Source organism: Mytilus californianus, unplaced genomic scaffold, assembly GCF_021869535.1.
Source record: "Mytilus californianus isolate M0D057914Y unplaced genomic scaffold, xbMytCali1.0.p SCAF_4, whole genome shotgun sequence".
NCBI classification, from domain to species: domain Eukaryota; kingdom Metazoa; phylum Mollusca; class Bivalvia; order Mytilida; family Mytilidae; genus Mytilus; species Mytilus californianus.
The window spans coordinates 98,911,174-98,932,985 of record NW_026262690.1 but is presented as its reverse complement, the minus strand read 5'-3'; the positions used below and the strand labels follow the sequence as shown (position 1 = coordinate 98,932,985).

The 21,812-nt window shown below is 33.7% G+C and overlaps 1 protein-coding gene and 1 long non-coding RNA gene across 3 annotated transcripts in view; one reads left to right on the top strand and one right to left on the bottom strand.

Moving 5' to 3' along the window:
- The window catches only part of LOC127699042 (uncharacterized), a 48,812-nt gene extending 37,455 nt beyond the window's left edge, over positions 1-11,357 (top strand). The window contains exon 2 of the long non-coding RNA XR_007981039.1: positions 11,242-11,357. This is a non-coding gene — a long non-coding RNA (uncharacterized LOC127699042). The remainder of the gene's footprint in view (positions 1-11,241) is intronic.
- The window catches only part of LOC127698940 (acetyl-coenzyme A synthetase 2-like, mitochondrial), a 345,845-nt gene that overhangs the window by 64,896 nt on the left and 259,137 nt on the right, over positions 1-21,812 (bottom strand). For both annotated transcript variants that reach the window (XM_052202708.1, XM_052202709.1), the window contains exon 12: positions 3,205-3,268. In XM_052202708.1, the coding sequence (XP_052058668.1) occupies positions 3,205-3,268 (64 nt within the window). The remainder of the gene's footprint in view (positions 1-3,204; positions 3,269-21,812) is intronic.

Here is a 21,812-nt window from a genome sequence, read left to right as displayed (position 1 = left end):
CTTGCAAGGTACGCACATACCAAATATAGTTATCCTATTACTTATAATAAGAGAGAATCTAACATTACAAAAAATCTTAACTTTTTTTTCAAGTAGTCATTGAACCATGAAAATGAGGTCAAGGACATTGGACATGTGACTGACGGAAACTTCGTAACATGAGGCATCCATATACAAAGTATGAAGCATCCAGACCTCCCACCTTCTAAAATATAAAGCTTTTAAGAAGTTAGCTAACGCCGCCGCCGCCGCCGCCGCCGGATCACTATCCCTATGTCGAGCTTTCTGCGACAAAAGTCGCAGGCTCGACAAAAACGTAGAGAAATTTTCTCTTTTACACTTACCTAGATCAAATTTATTTTGCTTTCTAAGCTATGATTTGTAGTGCCCATAAAATGAAGCATATGCATTGGTATGCAATAAAAATATTATGAGTACAGAGTGAAATTAAAACTCAAACTGTGTTGACAGTACTGATGCTTTTAAGATTCTTACATGTATGCAATGTGCAAATATAATTACAATGTAAAACATGAACTGAACCAAAAAGAGAAAGTTGTTTAATGACTCTATTGAGGGGCAGCGGACAGAGGGTGTTTGCTGTTTTTCAACAAAAGCGACAGCCTTGGGGTAAATCTAAGGGCTTGCTATAATACTTTTTGTACGTTGGCCGACTCTTTGTACTCAATATACGGTCATAAATCGCACAAGTTCGTGCTTGTGTCAATTATTTTATTCCAGTCATATTTTTGTACCAATATTTTCCACGATTTTTGCGCTTTGGATATCATTCACAGTCCAAATTTCCTGACATAAAGTCATTGTATAAATAAAATAAATGTGGATAGTGTCCACATGTGGACACACCTGATGCCCCCGCTTGCATATCATATAGTTATAAAGGGACATAACTGAAGAACAGTAAAAGTGACGCTACCCAAATTTGAACTTGATCTGAGTTTTGTGGTAATAAGCATTTAGTGTAAGTCTCATAACATTTGGTTGAGGCTAACTTAAGTAGAGAACAGAAACTAAATATTCAGCAATTTTTCTATTTGTAAACACTCATAACTCTAGAACGGTTGTGTATAAGTTTTATAACATTTGGTTGAGACAAAACTAAAAAATTCAGCAATTTTTATGTTTATAAAGGTACATAACTCAAGAACGGTAAAAGTGTCGCCACCAAATTTCGTACTTAATCTGTATTATGTAGTAATAAGCATTGTGTATAAGTTTCATAACATTTGGTTGAGGCAAACTAAAGTTAGAAAACGGAAACAAAAAATTTGTACTTGATCTTAGTTTTTTGTGGTAATGAATATTGTGTATAGGTTTCATAATGTTTGGTTGAGGCAAACTTAAGTTACAGAATGGAAACTAAAAATTTTGCAATCTTTCGATTTATAAAGGGCATAACTCAATAATGGTTAAAGTGACACTACCCAAATTCAACTTGATCTGTGTTAAATCAGTGGCAGTCAAAATTGAACATTGCATTGTATAAAGCATTGATTGTAGTTGATTCAACTATAATCATGGACAAAGGAAGATAACTCCAATTTTAAAAATTACTTGATATTTAGAAGAAAATAAAAATTTTGCAATTTTTCCATTTATAAAGGAGCATAACTCAAGAACGGTTAAAGTGATGCCACCAAAATTCATTTTTGATCTGTGTTTTGTGGTAATAAGCATTGTGTATAAGTTTCATAGCATTTGGTTGAGGCAAACTAAAGTTTAAGAACGGAAACTAAACAATTTGCAATTTTTCCATTTATAAAGGACGGTTAAAGTGACGCCACCAAAATTCAATCTTGATCTGTGTTTTGTGGTAATAAGCATTGTGTAAAAGTTTCATACATTCGGTTGAGGCAAACTTAAGTTAGAGAACGGAAACTAAAAAATTTGCAATTTTTCCATTTATAAAGGGGCATAACTCTAGAACGGTTAAAGTGACACCACCAAAATTCAAACTTGATCTGTGTTTGGTGGTAATAAGCATTGTGTATAAGTTTCATAACATTTAGTTGAGGCAAACTCAAGTTAGAGAACGGAAACCAATTTTGGGACGTACGTACGTACGTCATACGCACAGACGAACAAAGGTAAACCTTAATGCCCCCACCGCTACGGCGGGGGCATAAAAATCCATGGTTTTCTATTCACTGAAATTTGTGACATACCGCGATTAGCGTTCCTGGACACTGACTATTACTCGTAACCCGAATATTTCATACCCTTCTAGTAATCAATCTATATTCTCAGAAGATAATGTTCTCATCATTGACCAGAAGAAGATGTCGACTTATATTACTCGAAGAAATACGAAAACCGAAACTTGAAACAGGAAGTTTTGAATGAAACGAAATGGAATGGGGACCTAATTATTTCCCCCATTACTTCAATGCAATTTTATCCAAATTGAGGGGCAGTTTTTTTATTCCCTATATTAGACTGCAAAATTTCAGTTACTTTCTCATACTAGTAGCCCCCTTCATTGTTTCTTGGAGAATTCTTAGAGGGTCATGACCGGCATTTAAGAGAGCAATACTGTTTTGAGTATTAATAGGGTCATTCTATTAACTTCCTGGTTAAAAGCGAAAATAAAATTTGGACCATTTACTCAGACAATCATTTCAGAATCACTTAAAATTTAACAGAAGTTGAAAGTTTAATGCATACCCTTTAGATATACTACAATTTTAAGCATCTTTACATAATTTTCATCTCGGTACAATATCTCATTTAAAAGATGGTAGATTAATTAAGGGACATCATTCGTGGGTACTGGACTGGTATCCTGTAACTGGAATCCTATTCCTATCAGACCAGATAATCATCTCAAAAAGAAGAAAATCATGTTATTTGCTGAAAGAAATCATTTATCTTCCATTCAATCCGGAAATCGCAAATTTCTAAAATTAAAAAAATCGGGGCGGGACAATTTCAGAGGGGCGGGCGTGGATGAAAATCTATCAATTCATTTTAATTGGCCTTAGCAAGTATATCTAATTAACATAGAAACAATCCTTTCAAAACTTATTTATTTTTTCCACTAAATGACAAATTATATGTGAAAAATTGAGGAGAGATGATTATAGTTATGTTTCATATTTCCTGCAACTCTTCCACACTTCTTTTATTCAGAATCGTGGCATCGATGATTAAGATTAAACGACTCAAAAATTGAAATTAAATTACCTTCACCCTTTATTTCATGAGGAAATCCTACAACTGCTGACTCTGCAATTTCTGGATGATCATCCTACAATTTAAGTTATAGAATTCTAAAAAATCTGGTTTTATTTAAATACATACGATAACCTTACATATTAATCAACATGTTAAAAAAATACTATGAATAAGACTTACCACGCAGTATATGATTCTTCAGCGCGGAATAAAGAACCTGTAGAATTAGTTCTCACTGATTTTTTTAAAATTCGTAATCACACAATTTTAAAGTTGAAAAAATTGTGATCACAAATTTTAAAAGTCGTTACGACGTACCTAATCCGATTGAAAACATTTCTCAAATATGATTTGAACTCGAGATCACAAATTAAAAAATTCGCGATAAAGAAAAAAAAATCGTTATCATCAGTTGTATAATTTGTTATGGCGGATTAAATCCGTGGTAAAGAATAATAAAATATATGATGATGATTTTAAAAGTTTGTGAATAAGGAAATTTAATTGGTCGTTACAAATTATAACAATCTGTTATTACGACTTTTATCCGTGATCACAAATTATAGCAATTTGTGTGAATAGTTCCTCGGAATAATTATTACGAATTTAATTTATGATTATAAATTAAACAATTCGTGATCTCGAAATCAATTTTTTAGGGAGGTCCTAAATTTGCTTCCATGCTTGCTTCAGTTTTTTGATTTTCTGAATAGTTCACAATTAAAATACGTATGTCTATTGCTTGTTAGACAGTTTTCTCTCTTTGTTTTGAACTATCTTTTTTTAGCGTCTCGAATTAGACATATAAGATGTGTCTGTGGTCTTACTCAAACAGACATGTTTTCGCAGTTTTTGATCTAGGGAAATGAGAATTTACCAATTTTGTTCATTTCCATATTGTGACTTTTCTTACCGAGTCTGGATGCATAGCACAAGACCATACACTGTTTCACTCTTAACATCCGTTTGCAGTTCATGCGATTTGATTCCCTTAGGTTTTTGTCTTTTTGGTTCGTATATTCATATAAGCATGACGAAAAAAAGTTCGGAAAAATAGATTACTTGCGCGAATTTTTGAAGACCAAGGACCATAACTCTGCACAAAATTATTAGACAACAAAATTCAAAATTGATCTGTAACTGGTCATGATTAAACTATATACAAAATATCAAATCAATATCTTCAAGCACGAAGAAAAAAGTGTGGAAAACTGATTTGCCGGACTGACGGATAGACAGACAGACAGACGTCGTGCAAACCTTGAGTTCCCTTCGACTTCGTCGGTAGGGGACTAAAAACCATATATATAATACATTACAACATTATCTTACTATCAGAAAATGCTAAAAAAAAAATTAAAAAAAACAAACCCTGTTGACTTCTATTAATAATCACATAAAAGGGGTAATTCTACTCTAAATGAATTTAATTATGCAATAAAGAGAAAATTCCTAAAAATATAGGAAGCCAAGTTTACCTGAACCAAGAAAATGCGAAAATGAAATAAAAAATTTATTTGGCAAATCTAACCTTTTGCAAAAGATATTAATTCTTAGGTAATTTTGTAATGCCTTTGATTTCCATCGGCACATTTGTTGTATGACTGATGAAGATGTTGCTCTAGCTGCCTCACTTAATTGCAGTACCTTTTCTGAATCCCTTGTGAAGCTTTTGGCTTAGGCATTTGGAATTTAATATGGACTTCAGCGAGGAGTTAAAGTAAGCATATATACTGTTGTATCGCACGGGATTTGAACTAGAAGCTCTATAGACATGTGTACGCTCACCTGCATCTTCAACAATGGCCTCTTTTTAGTTAAAAAAAATCACCATTCAAGGGAAATAACCCATTAAGACTTAACTGACAATTTCCGTCAAGTTGACGTATATTGTAGATCTTATCCTGCTGATCATTTTTCCTATATAAAGTTTCTATTTATCTATTATAGTTTTCAAGATAATAGGCAAAATATCAAATGAAAAATGGTAAAAATTATCATTAAAGGGCAATAACTCCATTAACAAGTCCACTGAAGATTTCGGCCATGACCGCTTGTTTGTAGATCTTGTCTTGTTGATCAGTTTTGCCTCTACCTTTCTATTATAGTTTTCAAGAAAACAGGAAAAAATGCAAAATACTCGGAAAAATCGTCGTTAAATAGCATTAACTTCAATAAAGAGTCGACTAACGATTTCGGTCGTGCAGAATTATTTGTTCATCTTGGCTTCTGATTATTTTTTTCTATCTATTACAGTTTGCAAGATAAAAGTAAACTAGAGGCTCTAAAGAGCATATGTCGCTCACTTTGGTCTATGTGCATATTCAACAAAGGTGTCGCTCACTTTGGAGTTAGCAATATCCTTTAACTTTACGTTCCGCTATATAGATGATGTTCTCTCACTAAATAATACAAAATTTGGTGACTATGTTGAACGAATCTATCCCACCGAACTAGAGATAAAGGATACTACAGATACAGTTAAGTCTGCCTCATATCTTGACTTACATCTAGAAATTGACAATGAGGGTCGGTTGAAAACAAAACTTTACGACAAAAGAGATGATTTCAGCTTCCCAATTGTGAACTTTCCATTTCTATGTAGCAACATTCCAGCAGCGCCTGCATACGGAGTATATATCTCCCAATTGATACGATATTCCCGGGCTTGTATTTCCTATCATGATTTCCTTGATAGAGGATTGCTGCTCACAAGGAAGCTATTAAACGAAGAGTTCCAAATTGTGAAGTTGAAATCATCCCTTCGTAAATTTTACGGACGCCATCACGAGTTGGTTGACCGTTTTGGAATAACCGTTTCAGAGATGATATCGGATATGTTCCTTATGTCGTAACTACAATACCCTCCTTTTTCACGAATGTGACCTACCGAATTAGACTATTTACCGGATTTGTAATAACATAAGCAACACGATGGGTGCCACATGTGGAACAGGATCTGCTTACCCTTCCGGAGCACCTGAGATCACCCCCAGTTTTTGGTGGGGTTCGTGTTGCTTAGTCTTTAGTTTTCTTTGTTGTGTCATCTGTACTATTATTTGTCTGTTTGTCTTTTTATTTTTGGCCATGGCGTTGTCAGTTTGTTTTCGATCTATGAGTTTGACCGTCCCTCTGGTATCTTTCGTCCCTCTTTTGGTCTATGTGCATATTCAACAAAAGACACTCTCAAACATTGTAGACGAGTATAGAACTCGTGAAAAAAATCTCTTTTTTGTTGATCTTGTATTGCTGATTTTGTCTGTTTAGTTTCTCTCTATCTTCTTTAGTTTTTGCTAAAGACACAAAAGAGGGTAAACAAATCTTCATTTAAAGGCAATCACTCCTATAAAGAGGGACAGTCTACTAACTATATCGGCAAAATTTGACTTCTTGCTGATCATATTTGTTTTTCAAAGTTTCTATTTAATATATTTGATTTTTAAGATATATGGCAAAACGCAAAACAAAATGGTAAAAATCGTCATTAAAGGACAAGAACTCCAATTAGAAGTCGTCGAATAATTTCCTTCATTTTTGTTTTAATTGTAGATTTTGTCCTGTTTATCATTTATGCAATTTAACGTTTCTCTCTGTCCATTATAGTTTTCAAGATAATAGGCAAAAATGGGAAAAAAATGGTAAAACTCGTCATTTAAGGGCAATAACTCCTATAAGAAATCGCCCGACAGTTTTGACGTAAACGGACAATTGGTAGAGCTTAACATTCTGTACATTTCTGCCTCAATCAGATTTTCTCTATTTATAAGGGTTTCAAAATAATAAACAACCCCAATGTTCTATTTTTAGCCATATCGGCCATCTTGGTTGGCATGCAGGATCATCGGACACATTTATTAAACTAGATACTCTAATGATGATTGTGGCCAAGTCTGGTTAAATTAGGCCCAGTAGTTTCAGAAGAGAAGATTTTTGACGGACGACGACGATCGACGACGGACTCCAAGTGATGAGAAAAGCTCATTTGGCCCTTTGGACCATTTGAGTTAAAAACGAAAAAAAATCGTCATTAAAGGGCAATAACTTCAATAAAGAGTCGATTTACGATTTCGGTCATGTTAACTTATTTGTTGATCTTGACTTGAACATAATTTTTTGCGATTTAAGTGTCTTTCTATCTATCATAATTTTCGAGATCATAGGCAAAAATGCAAAAAATTGGTAAAACTTGTCGTTTAAGGGCAATAACCCCTGTAAGAAGTTGTCTGACAGTTTTGATGTCACAAAAGTTAAATCCCTCATCATTCTGAACATTTACGACCATGTTAAAGGGGCATTAGCTACGAGATATATAAAAATAAATGGAAAATGTGTCCCCATGGACACAGATGATGCCCCCACTTGCATACAACATTTTAAATGGACATAACTCAAAAACAATAAAAGTGACGCTATCCAAATTTGTACTAGATCTGAGTTTTGTGGTAATAAGTATTGTGTATAGGTTTCATAATGTTTGGTAGGGGCAAACTTAAGTTACAAAACGGAAACTAAAAATTTTGCAATTTTTCGATTTATAAAGGGACATAACTGAATAATGGTTAAAATGACGCCACCAAAATTCAACTTGATCTGTGTTTTGTGGTAATGAGCATTGTGTATAAGTTTCATAACATTTGGTTGAGGCAACTTAAGTTAAAGAACGGAAACTAAAAATTTTGCATTTTTTTTTCATTTATAAAGGGGCATAACTCGAGAATGGTTAAAGTGAGACCCACCAAAATTCAAACTTGATCTGTGTTTTGTCGTAATAAGCATTGTGAATAAGTTTCATAACATTTGGTAGAGGCAAACTTAAGTTAGAGAACGGAAACTAAAAATTTTGTAATTTTTTCATTAATAAAGGGGCATTACTCTAGGACAGTTAGAGTGACGCTACCAAAATTCAAACTTGATCTGTATTATGTGATAATAAGCATTGTGTAGAAGTTTCATAACATTTAGTTGAGGCAAACTTAAGTTAGAGAACGGAAACTAAAAATTTTGGAATGTTTCCATTCATAAAGGTGCATAACTCTAGAACGGTTAAAGTGACACCACCAAAATTCAAACTTGATCTGTATTTTGTGGTAATAAGCATTGTGTATAAGTTTTATAACATTTGGTTTAGGCAAACTCAAGTTAGAGAACGGCGGGGGCATAAAAATGAAATATATTTTTTTTTTGGTTCAATCATTAATGAAAGTGAAATAGTGAAATAATAATTAGCTTTTAGCAGCCTGTTTGGTTCAATTTTCTCAAAAATAAGCTAAGGAACATCGCTGATGAATTATTCACTTGCAAGTGAATAATTCGACCTCATTGAATCCGTATTCATGTGACCTTCAATTTAACCCCTTAGCTAAAGATGGGTTACGCATGAATTAGGTGTGTTCAGTTATTAAAAGGAAAAAAGTGTCATCATTGAAAGTGATACAAGGGTAAACCATTTGATTGACTGATTCGATTCACAAAAATTCATTCTTATACAGGTAAAAACGATGATTAACATATATTTTTAACCTATAATATGAAATCAAACAGACCTAGAAAAGTCCAATTGCACGAGTCCGCTATCTATTTATATATTTATATCTATATTTATGTTTATATCGGGTTATATAACCGTCGGCAGTCTTCGGAGGTCACCTCGATGGTTAATTAAATGGCGTCTAGACTAAAATACACACGAAATGCTGATACATTTTATCGTGCCCATGCATTGTTAATTGTTTATTTTACACTTTTATAATTTAGATAAACGTTTTAGTATGTTATAAATCAAATATGAGAATTTGAGTCAAATCGGTGAACATGAATTTGACAGCTAATGCCCCTTTAAATATCTATCTATAGCGGTTTTCAAGAAAATAGACAAAAATTGCATTTTACAACTACGCTCTATCTTTAGCCATGTCAGCCATTTTTGTCGTCTTGCAGTGTCCAAAATCTAAATACACGATTAGATTCAGTATATCATAGAACCCCAAGAATTTAAAGTTTTGATGAAATCAAACAAAGTTAAATTTATGACCCTTTGGACCTCAATGTTGACCAATTTGATAACAAGCCCTAAAATAAAAAATCGAAATACACTAATAATCTAGATTCAGCAAATCAAAGAAATAAAAAAAAAATTTGGACCCAGATGTCAACCAACTTGAAAGCTGGGCCCAAAATCAAGAATCTAAATACATGGTTATATTCAGCATATCAAAGAACCTCACATATTCAATTTTTGTTAAAATCAAATAAAGTTTAACTTTGGACCCCAATTTGGACAAACTTAAAAACTGGGCCAAAAATAAAAAATCTTGATACATTTTTAATTCAGCATATCAAAGAACCCCTTGAATTCAATTTTTGTTAAAATCAAACAAAGTTTCATTTTGGACCTTTTGAAATTTAATGTAGACCAATTTGAAAACCGGTCCCAAAATAAAAAATCTAAATAATTTAATTTTTGAAGAAATTAAAGTTTAATTTCAGACCCTTTGGACCTTAATATGGATCAATTCAAAAACAGGACCCAAAATCCAAATTCTAAATACCCAACTAGATTCAGCATATAAAAGGACCCCAAGAATTCAAGATTTTGAACTAAACCCCATTGAAATTGCTAAAGAAATAAGCAATTTATACAAAGTATTACAAAAGTATTGTTTTTAACTGAACCGTTAGGGTCATAATCCCTAAAATCAATCCCAAACTTTATTTTATGGTATAACACTTTGTGACACAATTAAATAGCAATCCATAGACTTATACTCGAGTTATTGTCCGGAAACCAGAAAATTCTAGTTTTATTTACCCCTTTTTGGCCCCTAATTATTATACGGTTTGGGCCATGAACCCCAAAACCAATCCCAACTTTTATTTTGAAGTATGGAACTTTGTGGTAAAATTTGATAGAGATCCATATTCTTATACACAAACCATTGTCCTGAAACATGAAAATGCTTGATTTTGGCCCCTTTTTGGCCCCTAATCACTAAACAGCTACGAAAATGACCCCGAAAACAAATCCCAACCTTCCTTTTGTGGTATGGAACCTTGTGCTAGAATTTAACAGAGATCCATACACTTATACTCATGTTATTGTTTGTGAACCAGAAAAATAACTGTTTTTGTTGGTCCCTTTTTTGCTTTTAATTCCTAAACAGCTATAGCAATAACCCCCAAAATTAATCCCGACCTTCCTATTGTGGTGTGGAACCTTGAGTCTAGATTTAATAGAGATATATACACTTATACTCAAGTTATTGTCTTAAAACCAGACAAATAATTGTTTTTGGCCCCTTTCTGGCCCCTAATTACAAAACAGCTAAGACAATAACCCCCAAAAACAATTCCAACCATCCTTTAGTGGTATGGAACATTGTGCCAAAATTTCATAGAGATCCATACACTAATACTCAAGTTATTGTCTGCGTACCAAAATGTCTTTAGACTCGGACGCAGACATAGCCATAACACAATACGAACGCAAAAATTTTGCGGTCGTATAATTAGTAACGTCATGTGTGTAGATAGATATGTCAATTTTTAATAAATTGCTTCGCCGGGCGCAGCTGGATACGACCGCAGAGGTCCAACCCTGAACAGTTGGGGCAAAAATGGACACAATATTCGCGCTTGATACAGGTCTGAATTTGGATTGTAATTAAATATTTGACACATAATAGGTTTCTGACACAGAATAACTGTAGTCAAAGAACTTAGAATTGGTTATATGATTTGAATTTATATTCAATTTTTTGCTTTTGTGCAATACACTGTGCCTGTGCGAATTAACCCCCCACCCCCCCAAAAAAAATAAATAAAAATTAACCCATTTTTATTTTTTTGCTTTTGTGCAATACACTATGCTGTTGTGTATTGAACCCCCCCCCCTTTTTTTTGCAAAAAAAAAATAAATTGCTTCGCCGAGCGCAGCTGGATACGACTGCAGAGGTCCAACCCTGAACAGTTGGGCCAAAAATGGACGCAATATTCGCGCTTGATACAGGTCTGAATTTGGATTGTATTTAAATATTTGACACATAAAAGGTTTCTGACACAGAATAACCGTAGTCAAAGAACTTAGAATTGGTTATATGATTTGAATTTATATTAAATTTTTTGCTTTTGTGCAATACACTGTGCCTGTGTGAATTGACCCTCCCCCCCCAAAAAAAAATAAAAATTAACCCATTTTTTTTTTTTTGCTTTTGTGCAATACACTATGCTGTTGCGTATTGAACCCCCCCCCACCCTTTTTTGCAAAAAAAAATAAATTGCTTCGCTGAGGGCAGCTGGATACGACCGCAGAGGTCCAACCCTGAACAGTTGGGGCAAAAATGGACGCAATATTCGCGCTTGATACAGGTCTGAATTTGGATTCTAATTAAATATTTGACACATAAAAGGTTTCTGACACAAAATAAATGTAGTCAAAGTACTTAGAATTGGTTATATGATTTGAATTTATATTCAATTTTTGGCTTTTGTGCAATACACTTTGCTGTTGCGAATTGACCCCCCCCCCCCTTCCCCCCTCCCCCATACACACACACTTTTTTTTTTATTTCTGAAATCTGAAATGAGAAAAAATTGACCCCCCACAATTTCTTTTTACCACCCCCCCTTTTTTCCCCCAAAAAAATTATTTCCCTCAAGATATGGTCATAATCTCAATTCAAATTTCCAATGGAGTTTGCAACCATAATTACCCATTTAAATTTACCATAGTGCTAACTTAATATTTTTTATAATAGAATTTAAAATATGGTGTCAAATCTTTCATATGGATTTTTTTGTAAAAAAAAAAAAGATGCAACATTTGCAGATATTTTTACTGGTCTTCCTTTATAAATATGCATTTCTTTAAACATAATTTAAAAGCAGTGTAAGGAAGGTAATCAAAACGTTGTATTTGGATTACCTCCCTTACACTGCTTTCATTATGTTTTGTACTAAAGCATTTGTCCATTAACCAGGACACCCTTGTTTTTCTCCCTTTTTTGCCCCTAATTCCAAAACGGTTTGAGCCATAACTCCCCCAAAGCCAATCCTAACCATCCCTTTGTGGTATGGAAACTTGGGGTATAATTTCAGAGAGATCCATACACTTAAACACAAGTTATTGTCTGAACACTAGAAAAATGCCTTTTTGGGCCTCTTTTTGGCCCCTAATTCCTAAACTGTTAAGACCATAACCCCCAAAATCAATCCCAACCTTCCTTTTGTGGTATTGAACCTTATGGTAAAATTTCATAGAGATCCATTCACTTAAACTAAAGTTATTGTGCGAAAACCAATGTGTCTTCGGACGACGACGCCAACGTCATACCAATATACGATCGCAAAATTTTTTTGCTGTCGTATAAAAAGTGTACAAAATATTTTCAATTTCATATCCTGAACTTAAAAAGTATATTTTTCTTTTGATCAAAAATATGTTATAATTATGATAACAGATTGCAAAAGTAATGAACGCATCTTTTACTTTTAATATGTTTATACGTTTATCTTAATGTTGCTGCTAGCCTTGACAACGCCATCCATCCCAATCCTGGTCCTCATGAATTTGAACGATCTATTTTTCATCTGAACACTAGAAGTGTTCGAAATATGATATCTCATATAAAAGATATAGCATCTAAATCATCTTTCATTTGTAAAACTGAAAGTCACTTAGATAATAATGTTTCAAATTCTGATATAGTTATGGACGGCTTTTCAAGTGACAACTTTAGGAAGGATCGGAGCTGTTTTGGGGTGGAGTTCTTGTATATGCATCTCAGTATATTTGTGTAAAACGAAAACAAGATCTAGAATTTGGAGCAGTCGAATAATATGGTTTGAAGTCTTAATTCCAAATTTCAAACTACTAACTTGTGCTGTATATAGACCACCTGGAAACGGAACCGACTTCTGGAATAACTTTGATTATTCAATGGAACAAGCCTTAAATTTTACTAGCAACGTCGTGATTACTGGCGATTCTAACGTGAATCTTATTACTGAATGCAACCACAGACTTAATCAGATTATTCAGTTATGACCAACCAGATCCGGGGCACTTCTACATCCAATTTTGATCTCTAATGTTAACATATTTATAGATGCAGAAGTAATCCAGGTAGATAGGGATCTCAGTGATCATGATGCAACACTAGCACACCTTAAAATACCATTCCTTAACAAAAAGTCCTATACTAGAAATGTATGGTTATATAAACATGCAGATTGCATATCATTAAACGAAGAAATTAATAATTACGATTGTGGAGTATTACTGAATTCAACTACAGATGTAGATGATATGTCTGAAAGATTTACACACAATTATCTTGAAATGATACGGAAACATATACCGGCAACTGTCCAACCTAACGATAAACCTTGGTTTAATTCGGAAATCAGAATCCGGAATCGTCTTCATTCTGTGTTTAGGAAAAATAAAAACCAACCATACTCTTATTAAGTACAAATTTCAGCGAAACAAAGTTAATAATATGATAAAATACGCCCGCGAGCAGTTTTTCTTAAGTGCCAATGAACTTGTCGACTCTATATCGAAAACCGACTCAAAGTCTTATTGGTCTCTTATTAAAAAACTTATAAAGAGAACAAATAATAATTATAATATTCCACCACTATCTGATTGTAATTAAAACGAAATGGTATATACAATAATAAAGACATAGCAAATCTTTTAAACGAATAATTTTGCTCAATTTCATCTGTTGACGATACTAACCATGATACAGCAACTATAACACCCAGAACTTTGTCTGATATGGTAATAAATGAGCAAGATATTAAAGATATACAAAAAAAAATAAAATAGGCAAAGCATGTGGTAATGATTTAATTAGCCATCAAATGCTGAAAGGCACCGCTGATTCTGTTTAATCAACCTCTATTGATTCTATTCAATAAATCACTACAAGGTGGTAAGTTTCAAACAAAATGGAAACTTGCCAGAGTTATGGCTTCTTTTAAATAAACTGCTTCGCCAAGCGAAGCTGGATACGACCGCAGAGGTCCAACCCTGAACAGTTGGGGCAAAAATGGACACAATATTCAAGCTTGATACAGGTCTGAATTTGGATTGTAATTACATATTTGACACATTATAGGTTTCTGACACAAAATAAATGTAGTCAAAGAACTTGAAATTGGTTATATGATTTGAATTTATATTCAATTGAAGATTTCTTGCTGTTGTGCAATACACTGTGCTGTTTTCAGACTTTATACAAAGAATTAGCAAAATAAATTGTGACCCCCAATTTTTTTATGGAAAATTGATAATTTCTTAAATCTTGAGGGAAAAAAATTGACCCCCCCAAAAAAAAAGAATTCACCCTCCCCCCTATTCCAAAAAAATTATATTTGAAGAAATTTTCTGTTTGTAAAATGTGGTACAATTTAAGAGACATCCATACACTTATTGTCTGAAAACTAGAAAAATGCTTGTTTTGGCCCCTTTTTGGCCCCTAATTCCTGAACGGTTTGGGCAATTACCCCCAAAATGATTCCCTACCTTCTACTTGTGGTATTGAACCTTGTGGTACAATTTCAGAGCAATCAAAATACTTATACAAAGTTATTGTCCTGAAACTAGAAAAATGCTTGTTTTGGGCCCCTTTTTGGCCCCTAATTCCTAAACGGTTGGGACCTTCACCTTCAAAAACAATCACAACCTTCCTTTTGTGGTAGTGAACCTTTTGGTTAAATTTCATAGAGATCCGTACACTTAAACTAAAGTTATTGCCCGGAAACCAAATGTCTTCGGACGACGTCGACGTGATAGCAATAAATGAACACAAATTTTTTGCTGTCGTATAAAAAATACAACTAGAAGCTGCAAGGATAGCAACAGGGCTTACAAAATTTTCAAGTTTAGAATCCTTACATTTTGAAACGGCCTGGGAAACTCTAGTAGAAAGGCGTAGACAACGAAAATTTACAATTTTCTATCAAATGCATAATAAATCTTGTCCCCAATATTTAATCGACTGCCTACCTCCAGTTATATCTGATGTCAGTCGATACAACATAAGAGATAATGATAACTATAAACCCCTAAGATGTAGACTAGTCATTCGTACCATCTACTGTCAGAATATGGAATAATTTAAATCAAACAAGAAATGATTGTAACAGGATGCTGTTACAAAGTTTCCCAAACAAAGTCCCCTCAAGTATAAACCCTTAAAGACTCTCCCTATTATTCATTCAATTCATCTTGCAGAAATTATATGCTTTGCCCCCAAAATGATTCCCTACCTTCTACTTGTGGTATTGAACCTTGTGGTACAATTTCAGAGCAATCAAAATACTTATACAAAGTTATTGTCCTGAAACTAGAAAAATGCTTGTTTTGGGCTGCAGATCTTATCCATTCACAAGGTATAAGAACATTCTCATATGACAGGAGAGGGGATGACCCCTTGGGACTTCTTTTATATTTCATTTGATGTATCTTTTCATGTCAAACCAGAAAATATTTGACTTAAGGGTGGGGATCTCGACCACTTACAAGATATTTGAACATATTCAAATGACAGGGGATGGGAATGACCCCTGGTGACTGAACCTGTATATCATTTAAATTATATTTCCATAACAAACCAGAACATATATGGTTTAGGGGTGGGGATCTTCACCATTTACAAGATATGAGAACTTTCTCAAATGGCAGAGGGTGGGAGTGACTCCTGGGACTCACCTTTTATTTCATTTGATATGCTTTATCATGACAAACCAGAATATATATGGTTTAGGGTGGGGATCTTGACCACTTACATGATATTAGAACTTTCTCAAAAGACAGGGGTTGGGGGTGACCCCTGGGAACTAACCCTTTATTTCATTTGATGTGCTTTATAATGTAGAATATTTTCAATTAAAAAGATTGTGTCTTTCACTAACAGTTTTCAAGTTATAATCATTGGAAAAAAAAAAAAAAAAAAAAATCCCATTGCACAAACAAAACCCTGATTGCACATCTAGACATGTTAGTCTAACATATTGTGGAATCCTAAGTTAATCTGACTAGCGGTTTTGGAGAACGGGTGCAGACAAGTTCAAATTTAAAAGCGGCGGGAGAGGAAGAGGAAGAGGGAGAAGAAGAAAAGGAAGGAGAAGAAAAAGAAGAAGAAAAAGAAAAAGAAGAAGAAGAATAATTAAAAACCAATTGTTCAAAGAACAATTGAAGGTCTTTCCACATTAAATTGTTAAATAATTGATAAGAAGCTAAGCTGTGGTTTACTCAAATTTTCTATTCGTGTCCAATCATAGGTTTCTTCATACTGATTCAAAATATTCATGGTTTTTATACAATTTGTCTGAAATAAGGGAGATAATTTGCTACTTCCGATTTGGAAAATGTCACTCCCAGTCTCATATGATATCTTGAGTATTACTGATTCTAAAAATATATGGTTTCTATATAATTTTGCTTGAAATAAGGGAGATAAATTGTAACTTCCGGTTTAAATTTTTTTTACTTCCGGTACCAACTGATAGGTTACTTCACACTGATTCCAAAAATATATGGTTCTAGGTCATTCAAAATTAAATCAGTGCAGGAAATAGCAACTTCCAGTTTAAAAAAGGTCACTTCCGACTTACCTTTTCAAGGTCATATATCTACCAACCTAATGCAGAAGACCCCATAGCTGTATCATGTTTAAATATGATATTAATGCAAAGGTCAAAATCTAGAACATCAAATTTACCTTTGACCTGGACCTTAATTTCAAGGTCATCAAGCAAGGACGTCAAATCAAAACATCCTAGGTCTTTACTATATATGATTGATGATTTATATCACCATACAGCTTATTTTAAATATAAGAGGGACAGCTTATTTTAAATATAAGAGGGGCGAAAACTCTTATCAAATGTCAACGTATCCTTTCAACCAAAATTTATGTGTTGCGACATGTCGCAACTAACAATTTTGTAATATATTTTGTAGATATCTTATACGGTTTCTGAGGAAAAGCCAAAATGAGCCAAATTCAAAATTTGAAATATGACCTTGACCTTATTTTCATTTTTATGGACCAAGTACCTCAAATCAAAAGACCCTAGGTCCCTAGCACTTATGGTTTATGAGTTACTATTACATTTCACTTATATCAAATACAGAAGGGGAAATAACTCTCATATGGAGTCTCCGGATCACTTCGGTCAAAATTTTTTTTTTACCACCTGAGGATGTAACAAGCAATTTGGAAAAATAAATTTGTCGGTTTTCTTTTACGGTTGCGAAAGAGTAGCAATAACAAGGAAAACAGTGTTTGGGGAGGTAACCCTTACAAGGAAAAGTGTTTAGTTAAACAGTGTCAGTTTCAAAAGCATATAAACTGTTTGATATCATATACAAAATATCTAAGCGACATCTTGCGAAACAAAATCTTCTCGCAAGAAACAAAAGGGCGGAAGAAGAAAAAAAAAATAACAATAATAATCATTAAAATTCAATTCTTCTTGAACAATTGAGAGGTCTTTCCTTCCAAAATTTTGTTTAATATACTGTCATACACTTGTCGCACCAACATGCTGGTGTTGTCCCTTGATTGGGGGAATTTAGTGGTGTATCTATAACTAACGCTAAAATCACGTAACACTCCCTTACATCATAGGTCCCAAAGTTGTTTACTTCATTTTACCGGGAAGTTTTTGAGACCTTGCAACTGTGGTTTAAGAGTTAAATCTATTTTTTTCTTTACGAAACCATTAAGGAGGTTATGCCCCTTACGGAAAGGTTATATTGCTTCGGTCTAAATTTAACAAAGTTGAGCCTTAATGACCCAAATATTTTTCACTATTCACGATTCCTGTAAGTATAAGGATTCCTGAGATATCCCTTATCAAGTAGTAAGGTCAAAGGTCAATGTCAACCTACAAAAGCATTAAAACACACATCAAACCCTTTAAATAGCGTCAAAAACACATTATTAGCCTTTTTGGACCATTGACCTTGTGACCTTGGTCAAGGTCATTGGTCCACAATGTCATTGCAAAAGACCCTATGGGTCTAGGACCTTTTTTTTAAGAGTTTTACCTAATAATGTCTTTTAATAAACCGTCAGTGGGGGTTATGTCCCTTACACAATGGTAAAATCAATACAGTCATAATGTGACAAAGTTGCCCCTTGTTGACCCAAACATTTTTCACCATTTAAATTTTCTGTATCTATAACCATTCAAGAACAATAGGGAAGACAAAGAAATGTCAAAATCTAAAATATGACCTTGACCTTTGATCTTGACCTTTATTTTCAGGTTTTGGTCCAAGGATCTCATATCAAAAGACCCTAGGTCTTTACAACTTACGGTTTATGACATTCCTCTGCATACCGAAAAAGTAAAATATTCAAGGGGAGATAACCCCTATAAGAAGTCAATGGATTGCTTCGGTTAAAATTATTTAAAGTTGCGACTTGTGGCAAGGAACATTTAAAATAAAACCATTTGTCGCTAACTCTTATAGTTTATGAAGAGTAGCAATAACAATCTTTTTGTAATAGGGAAGATAACTCTTATAAGGTAAATAGTTCACTTTGGTGCCCCTACCACAAGGAAGATTTTATTAACCCGATACTTGGTACAAAAGATCATTTTGATATGTCGCGTACTTTTTTTGACTTTAGACTTTGAAATTCGGCGGAGGAAAAAAAAATAAATATAAATCAATTGTTTTAAAAACAATTGTTAACGGTCTTTCCTCTCCGAAACATGATTGATTGATTAATTAATTGATTGGTTGGTTGGTTGGTTGGTTGGTTGGCTGATATAGTAATTAAACACATGGGATAGGGTCTCTTGGAACAAGCGAAAAAGAAACAAATGAGATCTTTGGCCCCGTATTACACAGATTGATTGACTGGTTGGTTGGTTGGTTGGTTGATTGATTGATTAGTTGATTGATTGATTGATTGATTGAAAGTTTGCATGGCACTTTCTCTATGCGAGGCATCGGACTTAACGTTAATATTCTGAGCGAACGTGGCTGCGTGTTTGTACATCCCGGACAGCCAAACGGACAGCCAGGATTTCCTTATGAATAAAAATCCTTATATCTTCATTTTATAAATGTTCTTTTTTTTCTACGGGAACTCTGACTTCATTTTTTTTTTTTATTTGTTGTGTGTGCATTTTTTTTTGAGCTTGTAGGAAAACTGAGAAAATTTTGTCGTGGAAGTTCCATTTTCTTTATTTGGATATGGAATTTTTTATTCTAAATTTAGGTCCGCGCGCGCGGTGGTGTTTGTGAAGTCAAGTGACGCTCAAATATATATGTCTGGAGTTAGAATACTCTGGGGAGACCGATGAACAGAGCACATGTGTATTGATCAGAGAAACACGATAACTATTGTTTTTATTTTGTACAGGTCATTGATGTCGGATCATGCATACATATTACGTACACATGTTTACGGGAGCACAGATTTGTATTTTAATGCATGTTTAGAAGTATGATTGTAGAATTTCAGTACTATTTACGAAGTTGGGAGGGATTTCTACGACATTGATTTTAATTTCGCAATCAAGCGGACCGCACGTGTCTCATCGATTAATTTCAGAAAATACATGAATTGGAGCAGATTTTTGCAGGGATGGATTTCTTTTTCAGAAAAAATTTGTACACAAGAAGGATTAGCATTTTACAGTTTAATGTACGGGACTAAAAGCGATTTTCTTTTCATACAAATGAGATAACTTAAAAAAAAAATCAGTTGAAAAAAAAGGGGGGGGGGGAGTGTAATGGTAGACTGTCGTTGATAATTGAGATAAGAAACATTTACAACATGATAGCTGCAAAGTTTGAAGTTTTGATAAGTAATTTGTTGATTCGACCATAACAGGGACATTGACCCTGCAATAAAATGACGCATAACATTTCGACAAAAAATTTCTAGTAAACACGTGTCGTGACAAACTTTTTGGTTAAATTGTTTTGTAGATATCTATAACTCTTTCTAGGAAGAAGCGATATGAACTTAATGTAAAAAATCACAGCATGACCTTGACCTTTGACCTTGACCTAGTTTTCTATTCTTTAGGACCAAGTACCTCAAATCAACAGACCCTAGGTCTCTATCACTTATGGTTTACCAGTTACAAATGCATATCACTTATTTCAAATGCATTAGGGGAAATAACTCTCATATGGAGTCTTCGTATCGCTTCGGTCAAAATAGGACAAATCATGCAAAGGATATAACGAGCAATTTTATAAAATAAATTTGTTGCTTTCTTTTACGGTTACGGAGGAGATGCAGTCACAAGGAAAACAGTGTTCAGGGAGATAACTCCTACAAAGAAAATTGTTCGGCTTAGAATGGGTGAAAATAAAAAGCGCATAAACTGTATGATATTATATAAGAAATATCTTAGCGACATCTTGTGAAACAAAAATTTTATGTGAGAACAAAATTAGGCGGAAGAAAAAAAAAATAATAATAATTAAAAACCAATTGTTCAGAGAACAATTGAAGGTCTTTCCACCCATAAAGATCTATTTTGATATAGAACTATTCAAATTCGGTTTAAAATATCATATCCAGCGTCAAATGATAGCTTATTGTACACTGATTCCAAAAATATATGGTTTCTATAAAAACAAATTCTAAATAAGGGAGATAAATTGATACTTCCGGTTTGAAAAATGTCATTTCCGGGTTTTTTTTATAGTTTACTTGATCCTGATTTCAAAAATATATCTTTTAATATACTTTTACATTAAATAAGTACAAAATAAAATGCTCCGCAGGGCGCAGCTTGATACGACCGCAGAGGTCGAACCCTGAACAGTTGGGGCAAGTATGGACACAACATTCAAGCTTGATACAGCTTTGCATTTGGATTGTGATTAAATATTTGACACAGCATAGGTTTCTGACACAGAATGAATGTGGTCTAAGAACTTAAAAATTTTAAATTGGACATTCACCTATTATGGTCCAATATCCAAAAACTAAATACATGGTTAGATTCAGCATATAAAAAAAACCCAAGAATTCAATTTTTGATGAAATCAAACAAAGTTTAATTTTGGACCCTTTTGACCTCAATGTGGACAAAGTTGATAACGGGGCCCAAAAATCAAAAATCTAAATACATGGTTAGATTCAGCATATCAAAGAACCCCATATATTCAATTTTTGTTGAAATCAAACAAAGTTTAATTTTGGACCCCGATTTGGACCAACTTGAAAACTGGGCCCATAATCAAAAATCTAAATACATGTTTAGATTCAGCATATCAAAGAACCCTAAGAATTCAATTTTTGTTAAAATCAAACTAAGTTTAATTTTGGACCCTTTGGACCTTAATGTAGACCAATTTGAAAACGGAACCAAAAATTAAGAATCTAAATACACGGTTAGATTCGGCATATCAAAGAACCCCAATAATTTAATTTTTGATGAAATCAAACAAAGTTTAATTTTGGACCCTTTGGACCTCAATGTGGACCAATTTAAAAACGGGGCCCGAAATCCAAAAACTAAATACACGGTTAGATTCAGCATATTAAAGAACCCCAAGATTTCAAGAATAAAACCCCATTGAAATTGGTCAAGAAATAAGCAATTTATACGAAGTATCTTCT